The following is a 10,745-nucleotide window of genomic DNA, read 5'->3' on the forward strand; positions in this document are numbered from 1 at the left end:
ATAGGTTGCAACTGGAGGGGAGGTGAACGCAAAGGCAGAGGTCTAGGCATGTTAGTTAAAGGACAAGGCTGGGAAAGAGAGAAGGAAAGCTGCAGAGAACATTTATGGTTGAGAGGTAGGGTAACAAGTCTGGACACACTTCTGGGGTTCGCTTACCTGAAAACAGGAAATGACTTAAGGGAGGAAAATACTTCACATACATATCGAGGGGCATAAAAAAAACATGGCCTTAATCAGGAAAAAATTATCATAGGAAACAAGAATGCCCACTTAGATTGCCAAATCTACAGATACAACCAGAAAGTTGCTAGAAGATTTCTGTAATGCCCTGGACCTAGTGCTACTTAATGCACAACTAAAATGCAACAGGAAAATAATGTGGCAACGAAACAACTCACACTCAACAATAGACAACTGTCTCATGTCCCACAAACTGTAGGATAGGATGGGAAGTATGGAAGTAGATAAGGAAGGTACAAAAAGCTTAGGGAGGGACCACAAAAAAAAATATATGGAAGATTCAATTTGGCACACCTCAACCAGAACAAGCTCAGGAATGAGCGGGCAAGCCAAAACTAAGTGAAGCTCAAATACAAAAAGTATCTAGAAGTATAGAGAACACAGTATCAAAACAACTAGAAAGAGAATGGCTGTATGAGGATTTAATAGAAACATTTAAGAGAATTAGAGAAGCATTGAATTAAACAAAAAGGAAAGCAAAAACAAAGACACAAACCAAAAAGCTGGTGGGATAAGGAGGTCGAAGCAGCCATATTACGGCGTCAAGAGGCATCTAGAGAGCCTAGGTGGGCAACAAAAAAGGGAGCCTTGCCAGCTGAAGTAGCATCGAAATGGGAGAACTTCTAGGAGCAAAAAAGTGAGATATCAGCTTTAATACAGACCAAACTTGGGAGTGCAGGGGTGCAGTGGATGATGGAAATAAATAAAAAAGACAGGAATGTGGCAAAAATGTTTTGGGAGCACATTAAAGCACAGGGGAGGAAGACAGGGTTTCCAACACATACTGACCACACGGGAGGGGAGAAGAGTTGAGGGGGAAGGGGCACGGGAACATATTAGGCAGACAATCGAAGAGGCTTTCTCCCAGCTTGAGCGAAGGGGGACAGTGGATAGCACTGACATGACAGCAGCAGTGTAGAAAAGGAGAAGTGTGCAACAATGAAGACGATCACAAAAGAATGGGATAAGGCAGAAAGTAAGATTCCAGCAGGTACAGTGACAGGCCCAGACGACATACCTATGGAACTCATTAAAACACTAGAAAAAACAGGCAAACTAAAGTTATGGCATATGATTGATCAAATAATTATAAGAGGAGAGGTACCCAATGATTGCAAACTAAGTCAAATGAGACTATTATATGGAAACAAAGACAACATTAAGGCATACTGCCCACTAACGGTAACTTCCGTTATATACAAATTAGCTATGCAGATAGTAAAGTGGAGAATGGAGGAACGGGCAGAAGACATGCAAATACTGGGTGAGCCCCAAAATGAATTCCGAAGAGATAGAAGACTGGAAGGTAACTTATTCGTCGCCACACAATGTATAGAAATAGCAATGAAGAACCAAACTCCTTTATGGCTAGCTTTTTTGGACATCAACGAAGCATACTATAATGTGAGCTACGAAAAACTCTGGGGTCAGCTGAAGGAGTATAGTGAAACCCGTTTAGAACAAACCCACGTACAGCGAATTATTGTCGATATCGAACTCACGGAAAATTTGAATAAAAATGCATGTAAAAAGTATGTTTTATAACGAACAACACATTGGCTAAATCAAACTTTTTCTCCCTGGGAAGGCTTTCAAAAACGCGAAAACAATCGACTTCTAGCCTGTCCCGTCCCCCAAAAAAGAGGTAGGAAAGAAAGAAAATTCCAAAAGCTTTGTGTGGCGAACAAAACTGAGCGAAGAGAAACGACTTAGAAGGAAAGGAAGCTAAAAAATACTCTGCACGCACGTACAGAAAAAAAAAAATTCATCCCAAGTGGTTGCCCACGAAGAGAAACAATTCAGAAAAGGGGATAAGCTAAAAAAAAAAAAAAAAAACTGCGCAGGCATGCAAAAAAAAAAAAAAAAACTTTTTAGCGCGTTTTTACAAGGCGGAAGTTAAAAGATGAGAAAGAAAGAAAAGCTCCCGCTTTACAATGAACTCATCGCGGAAGTTCGTGGTAAATGCTTTTTTGCTACATAACTGATTGTAGCTTTTCCTGCTGTTCGTTATAAACGTGTTTGACTGTATAACTGAGATGCAAATTTGGTTGGGTTTCTTCAGCAGGTGTACTGAGGCAATAATGTAATTATAACATAGGAACCAGAAACTACACAACCCGCAGCAATAAAAAGAGTGCTTAGGAAGGGGTTTCCACTGTCCATCTCTGCTCTTCATGATATATCTCTGTGAAATGGAAAAGAAATACTGCCCGTTTTCACCCCAAGAACCATAGTAAAAAGTCAGACTCTTCGCGGAGCATTACTAATTTCCTTGTTTAAGAGAGAATTAAGATACATGGTGGTACATTTTAGATTAGATATATGTTGTCTCATAAAGATGTACGTTTCAAATGCAAAAAAGCGTTGCTTCCTCCTCCGACAACCACCTATTGTAAGAACTACTTCGCGCGGCGTATGAACAATGAGCAAATCTTGCTTTTTTTTCTTGAGTTGAAAACGAGTATAAAGCAGACCAACCAATGTTTTGATGCGAGTTTTATGGAAGGAGGGAGGAATGTAGTACAGATGATACTAGCACTGATGTACGTGGATGACATAGTACTTATGGCAGGATACATTACAGGAACTAGTTGGAATATGCGGAAAGGAAGGGGACACCATGGGCATGGGTTTTAGCAGCGATAAGTCTGGAGTTATTGTGTTTAACGACGAAAAGAGGGAACCCCCGAGGATACAAGACATTGTAACAGACCATGTAGGAAAATACAAATATCTGGGAGTCTGAAAGCCATTTTGTGACCTCAACACCAATTCAATTCCCCACTAAATTTAGAGGGGAATTAAATTGGTGCTGATGTCACGTGACATCAATTTTCACACCAAATTTAGTGTGGTTACCGGACGCTGCGAAACAGGCACCTGAGAGCTGTGCTCTCAGGCATCTGTTTCGAAAACGAAAAGTTTAACCAATCAAAGTCAGGAAGGAGAGTCAAAATATATATATGCACTAAATAGTGATAGTGATAGTGATTTATTTCAAATCAGGAAAGCCGGGGCACCGTAAACAAGGCAAGTCGCCCATACCGTGAAAGCCCACGGCTCCGCATCCAACGATGGTGAGATGCTATTGCAGAGATGAATTTTTAAAAGAAATGGTGATAATGGTTTAAATGGAGCTTGTGGACAGTGAGCGATTGATATTGAAGTTGAAGAAGGTGATGAGTGTAAGGCTTGCAGCGGTGGTCTTCGTGGAACCGCCATTCGCTGCTGACTTCTAGTAGGCCGATCTCGAGCGCCTGGCGAGGGCTCTCTTCATCCACGGCTTGCAGACGAGCCGCCGGAATTTTCAGTGACACAGGGAGTCTAGCACACCGATGGCGGGGCTCCAGGGGCTGGCGCCAGTGTTGGCCGGGCGGCACCTTTGCGAAAGCAGGCTCCGAAGTCTCCCAGCTTGTTGTCAAGCTTGTGAGTAGTGTGACCACCCTCTTGATCGAAGACATGGTGTGTGCCACTGGACCGGCTGGTTCTCCGATGATGGGAAAAACATGTCTTATGCCCAGTTGGCTTCCTTTTCTTCCGATTTGTATTCTCAGGTATCGCTGAGTGAAACAGCGCAAAGACCAAAGCAGCAAATAAAAATTATGAATCAAGAGATCAACTTACTTTTCCGTATTCTGATGATGAGAACAATAAAGACGGAAGCTTCATGCCATGAACTCACACTTGACATTCTGATATGAGGCGAATCCGTTTCCGTTTCTGGTTTGGTTCTAAGCGCCGCATGGAGAGGTCTAGAGAACTGACTCGGCAAAGCTTTTCCTGTTGGGCAGCTGAGTCTTTGGAAAGGCCGGAGCAGAGCGCGGGAAAAATCCGGAGGCCATGCTATCGCCCCAATGGTTCCGAAGTCGCCATAGTGCAGCGCTAGGGGCATAGCCAGGGGGTGGGGCTTATGGGGTTTCAGCCCCCTCCCCCAAAATCTAGCCGACCCTACAATATATACATGCATTTTGACCCCCCCCCCTCCCCCTCTCTGCACCCCAAGTCATAGACATCCCAGCCATCCTAACCACCTCAGCTCCCCCCCCCCCCCCCCCCCCCTCCAAAAACAAAAAGTCCTGGCTACGCCACCGCGCCACTTGTCTTACGAAACTTAAGAGCTGGAGGCTCATGGCGTCAACTACCAGGAAAGGAGAAAAATGCATAGCTTTTGAACAAGATAACGGTTAGTTCCGAAACTTTAGAAACTTGACAAGCGCTTGCATTAGATTTTGGGTGAACACAGAAATTACCAATGCCCCATTATTTTTTCAGTACAAACATCCTTTTTTTTTTGGGGGGGGGGGGGGGGTTGGCACGTTTTATGCGACTGAAACCGTGCTTCTGTCCCTGTTGTTGTCTTCAAAGTTTTGTTTTTTTAATCAGACGTTGCAGCTCCCATGCATCATCAGTGATGCCAAGCTTGAATTCCCGCCAACTTGGCATCACTGGTGTCTCCTGTATGGAAGACGAAAGAATAAATTGTTATATAAAGTCTGTGTAATTTGTTTCGTCATTTATTATTGTTGATATAGATTATTGATATATCAAACTATTTTATGATCCCCTTTGAATTCAAGATATCTGGGTTCGACTGTAAAACTCCCGGTGTCCGCGAAAATGAGAAAAGTTGTCGAACTGTTAGGTCGCAAACCCAACAGTATGCTATTCATACTAATCAAATATCGTTTAGTGGGTCAAAAGGAAGAGGGTGCAAAGTCGAAAGCCTGCTTTTCGGTACGAAAATATAGCAAACTATTTTCTACGTCCTTTCATTCAAAAGCTTTCTGCCTTTTTACTGGGATACATCCGCAAACCCAAAGCAAGTCACTCTAGCCCAGCTCACACGATGGATATGAGCACTCTGTCACTCGAACGTATGCGCTCGTCAACAATTAATCCCTCGGCGAATGTTTGAATTCGCATTTGTGGCCAATGAATGCTGTGGCAGCACTTATCACTTGCGAATGACGAGCTTTATGGTGTGCTTAAGAAGGACAGTGGAAGCTTGGGGTCATCGTACCAATGCTTCAGCACGTCACGACCGCATAATTTTTTATTTTGCTTTTGAGTTAAGGAGAAAAGCTAAGAAAAAAAAAAGTTAATAAATTATTTCATGGCCACTTTAAAAATTTGCATGCCTATCATAACAAATAGCAGTCTAGTGAGGCCTAGGCTCTCTTGGTGTTGCAAAGCAAAAAATTAACCTTAAAAAAAAATGTGAATGCAAATTTCGAAACATTTTCTGAATTGTACCAGAATAAGGACTTCCGCAGAATTTGACGCAAATGATCCAGACATGACATCGCAAAGTACTCCCATTGTCAGCTGGCAAAGATCAAGTGCAAGGAAGGTTGAAACGAAAGCTTGTTGCAGTAACGTTGCTGTTGCCATTGTTTTTGTTGCCAAACAGAATGCTCAGCAACAGTAGCGAGGCAGTAAAACAATGCCTTGTTACTAGGAAAGTTGTTTATTTGCGATTCACTGAATCTATAAAGAAGGAGTAACTGATATCTTTCACTCTACAACCTCAGGAACACAATTCAACCTGGAGCAAAGTGACAGAATTAGGCTAAAGTGTAAGAAAATCTAGAGAACTTGGAAGAAATCACACTCAAAATGTTGTCACAAAAATTGATTTATAGGATTCAAGGTGCCCAATAAACGCCAATGCTCCTCATTCGCTTGAAATAAAGAGTTAATAGCAGCTCTATGTGTCATAAAAAAAAAAATTTATTCAAAAGGTAAAAGCTGCTAAACTCTATTAAATAAGGTCACTCAAAAAAACAAAAAGGTGCTACTTAGCAGTATTGTGGCTATTGCCTATCTGCCACTCATAATGTTCGTAACTGGTGAATATACTCCTGTTCCTCAACTTCAGGTGAATAAACAATGGACAGGCAGTGAAATACACGGTGAAACATGAAATAATTCTTCCATACTTCCAGATATTGCATGACGTAATCCCTCACTCGTGCACATTTTTCTGATGCCTACTTAAATGTTGACTCCGTTTAAACGTTTTCTCACAGGCTTCGCACTTGTAAGGCCGTTCTCCACTGTGGGTTCTCTCATGACGCGACCAGTTATCTCTCTGCGAAAATTCTTTCCCACACGTGCGACACTGGTATGGTTTTTCCCCAGTGTGAATCCTCATGTGAGTTCGTAAGTTACCGATTTGAGCAAACGCTATCTTGCAGACAGAGCAGCGGAAAGGCTTCTCTCCTGTGTGTGTCCTTTCGTGCTGGTTTATATGACCTAGATGATGACTGGAGTAAGAGCAGAACTTGCAGTGGTACGTGCCCTCATATCGTGGCCGCATCGTGGGTTGTGACTCAATTAGTTCGCTTCTTGGGGAAAAGGAGTCACTCTCGTTGTCCCCATCGTCCCGAAAAACTGCTTCGGCCAGCACTGTTGGGGAGATCAGAAAAACAAGGCAAGGAAAGTTAACGACAAAGAAAGTCCAATGCCAACAGGCAAACCTTACGACAAGCTTGGCAAATCTGCACTGTCTTTACAAGAAAGCAGCAAACACAAAACACCTTTTCGTTTCAGAAAAAAAGAAGAAAGACTCGCCAAATATGGACATTTAAAGTATTAAGAAAAGCTGTTGTTACATTAAAGTGATACAAGAATTTAAGTTAATGAAAAATTGATAAGCGCAGCCCATTCTTGCCAAAAAATTTTATATGCAATTTATCTTTCATTGAATTAGTTCATCTCACATCCTAATAGCCGTGAGCAACAATAAGCAAGGTTAATTTCTGGGCCTCAGGAGCAGAATTGCTATGAAAGATGGGGCTGCAGTGAAGGCACCCTCTAGTCTGCGACGTCTGTTTGTGGTAATAATGTTCTAAAAAATGTCACTTTAAAGTCAATGTCACTGCACATCAATGAAAAATCACACACTACTTCAGTATGCAAGCACTGCTTCCAGTAGAAGAATGTGGTTAAAAGATCACAATTGCTGACATCTTGTCGTCTAAAACACCAGGCAAGAGCAAGCGGTGCAAGAGAACCACATCACACTGGTTTTGTTTACACAAATGGACTGGTGGTGAATTTGAATGCTTCTGCTCATCTATATCGAGGGGATCGATCCATTTGATGCAATGGGGGCACTCAATTAGATTCAATTATGCTGTATCGGTGTAAGCAAGAACACTGCAAAGGGAATGCATGATCCCAAAAGTTGAGTAGGTCAGTTGGAAGGACCCTCGCTGCAAAGCAGCAATGTTTTATTTGCTGCGTCTTGCGATGGTTGCCAGAGTCGACCTGTAAGTTTGAGAAGAGAAGAAATTGAAGGCACTGTCGCTGCTGTGATGTAAACATTTGACCGTTTTTAACACCGCAAACATGGCAGACTGACATGGACATAAAGGCATATTGTAACGAAAGAATTGGTAACAGGAGTAATCAGAGAAAACAGTCACAAATAAAACTAACAAGAGCAGTATTCATACGGCTGGACTCTATATCGGACAATCAAGTTTGCCTTTTACTTCATGCTCTTGATTTGAGGAAATCGTTATTCTTAAATAAGGTTGGAGTGGGGTTATACTTTAATTGGCTCTTGCTGTACAAATACTGAATTCTTCTTACTTATGTCATGTTTTTTTCATGAACACTTTTATAGCAGCTTTTACATTTGGCTACATTTTTAGCAAGAAGCAATGTACAGTTGCGAAAGGATTAGAGTTCGACAGCTGCACAAAAACGATTTATCAATGAACAAAACAATAAATGAATACAACTTTCATATTTCCCAGAAAAAGCGGAAAATTGCTTGCCCACATTTAAGTGTTTCAAAATCCCCAAGCTCACAGCGAAACTATTCAGTCTATGTAACACCTTCCATAAAAACATTTCTTTAAGTCACAAAAAAAAAAGAGAAGAGGGGGACATTGCAGAAAAAAATCTCTGGAATCAAAAATTTACTCAACATTTCCAAGCCAGTGTCCCAAAAACGGCCAAGCAGTGTTTTCTTGCATTTACCACCTATGACACTAAACTTACATCTTGCATCTTTTATGTTTTCCTTTCTGTTCCTCACAGGAATAAACTTCAGTTGCCAGTCAGCGTTGTGTTCGTTCACTTCTCGTTCTTGTCCCTTGTTTTTTTTGCAGTTTCCCAATTTTCATCATGAACCAACTAGCCCAACTTCACGCCTTGTTATATCCAGGGCTGTAATAGCTACAAAAATAGCACACACCTTCATGCAGTGCTCAGGAAGAATGTGGGGAACCTTGAGGTTAGCTTTTGCAAATAAGAACATTGCAACAGATTTGAGTTAACATATAACATAACAACAGTTTTAGAGGTTTTTTGTCACATTTAACAAAGGCACGGCAAGTGAAGAGCAAAAGCACTTCACTCGCCGTGCTTTTGCCAAGTGCCAATTCTTATATTACGAACATGAAGAGCTTCGCAAGAAACACCGTAGTCTTGCTTACTTTTCACCCAAAAAAGGCTCGAAGTACACCTAAGCACTTCTTATGAGTTGTGAATGCAAAAGCATGTACGTCATTCTTCCACTCCATTATATCGTCAGCAGCGTATTTGAGTCGATGGCGTCGCCGGACATGCAGTGCCATGAGGTGGCTAGTCATTGAAACTGACGTGCAGCGTCAGTTTCAACGACCGGCCACCCCATGGCGCTGCGTGTCCGGCGAATGCAGAGCCGTATATTAGGAAAGTTTGGACAATGGGCTGAGAAAAGGCCGCCGCCTGCGCCGAAAACTCCCCCCGCGGTTAGAGAGTAAACTAAAGGTACAACACAGTGTCGAGCAATCAGGAGACCGCAACGTCACAATATTGCAAACAACATTTAAAGTGTGAAATAGAAGCGTTCAGTTCGATCTCGGCTTCTCTACTCCATCTCACAAATGTCTGCAGTAAAGAGAAAGGCACAGGTGCGCGAGCCTAGCTCAGCGAAATGCTTTTGTTTGTACGAGAACTCGTGCATAGGAGGTACTTTCCAAAGCCACGCGCTCGTGCCCATGCTTTTGTCTGCACTGCTGATGTTTGTGCAGATGGAGTATCGGTGACAGTTTTCTTTGGGCCGGCTTGCTAGAACAGCGTCAAATTCCAAGCTGAGACTACCTGAGAGAAAACAGTGCAAAGGGTGGGGTGCGCGAGCCTCTTGAGACGCGGACTCTCGCTCGGCTTGCGCGCTGGCTTTGGCAGTGCTTTCTGTCCCCGTCTCAGCTGACATGCTGTTTCTACCAAGTTGGCCCTGGTTTGGAGCGCACATTCATTTATTCTAGACTTAAATATTGGCATGACGAAAACCTGACATGCACAAAGTTTTCAGTCACTGAGAGCTAAACCTTTTCACTCTAGCAACGCTAAAATGGCTTAAATTAGTCGCGTCACATATTTAGAGCACACAAACACTGCTAGGGACTGTTTCGCGGCCTGTGGTTAGCCCTGATATGCTCGCCTATTCAAACCAATGTATGGCCAAACTCTCTCAATAAACGGCTCTGGGCGAATGGGAGCCTCGTCGATGCGCGCCAGCCAATGGGAGTGAAGCCAAAAAGCCATCAGCTTTACTTCGCTCCTTTGGGATTGGGGGTACCTAGGCTCTTCGCGTGGTTTCATAGCTGGGAGCTGGCTTCACTTGGAGAAAGGATTTAAGGTGCCGTGTTCGTGCTTCAAACTGATGACGTCGGCTCGCTCCACGAGACAGTTAATGCTTTCACATTAAAAACAAATAAGTATCAGATTAATACTGCAAACATCTATCCAAGAATTTCTGCTCACAATTTTATAGCCTCAAAGTCCATCAGAAGCTAAAAGATATATGGAGGAGCTTGGATTTAGTACAAACGGGGTCTCCAGGTACTACTAAACGAGTGTCCCTCAAGGTGGTACCTCATCCAATGCAAATATAGATTTGCTCACATGATCACTTTTTGATGGGTCTACCACTGGTACCGCCACTGTCTCTTATGAATTATACAGAGACTCGTCAAGTTGGTTACATGCTCGAATGCTCTCCCAGAAGTGATGCACTTTAACATATATTCTTTCCTCCAAGTGTGTGCTTTCATGTCTCATGATCAGGGTAAAGACAAAAACGGCATCAATGTTTGTCCTCTCACTGCTAAGGAGATGTCCATTAGCTCTCCTCTTCTTTGCCGGTGGTGCCCGAGGTGGGTCCTGCTGGAAAAATGTGGCAGATCAAATTGAATTGGGAGACATTGATGTGGCAACATCAACTCCCATGCTTTCTGGCTCTTTCCCTTACCCAGAATTGTTGTCTGAGGAAGGTGCGGGTCACAGTTACATTTCCTGCAGTGCTCAGGCAAATGTGCCCCATCATTCGTCTTTAAATTTTGTGCGTGCTCCCTTCGTTGGTTATTAACACACCTTCCCGTTTGGCCTACGTAGGACTTTCCACATGTAAGGGGGATTTCGTATACTACACCCGTGACGCATTCAACATATGGCTTGACGTGCTTTGTGGTGCATCTTCGCCTTATACTGCCGCCACCAGTAACACA

The 10,745-nt window shown here is 42.9% G+C and overlaps 1 protein-coding gene across 1 annotated transcript; it reads right to left on the reverse strand.

The window, feature by feature from the left end:
• Nucleotides 1-6,015: 6,015 nt before the first annotated feature.
• Nucleotides 6,016-6,751, reverse strand: LOC115330689 (zinc finger protein 572-like; the record flags this gene model as incomplete). Its single annotated transcript, XM_040216471.3, has 1 exon — nucleotides 6,016-6,751. A coding segment is annotated over one exon (546 nt), but the record flags the coding sequence as incomplete, so codon positions are not given.
• Between the last annotated feature and the right edge of the window lie 3,994 nt (nucleotides 6,752-10,745).

The sequence above is a fragment of the Ixodes scapularis genome, unplaced genomic scaffold (genome assembly GCF_016920785.2).
Source record: "Ixodes scapularis isolate PalLabHiFi unplaced genomic scaffold, ASM1692078v2 PGA_scaffold10__122_contigs__length_95168666, whole genome shotgun sequence".
Taxonomy (NCBI): Eukaryota; Metazoa; Arthropoda; class Arachnida; order Ixodida; family Ixodidae; genus Ixodes; species Ixodes scapularis.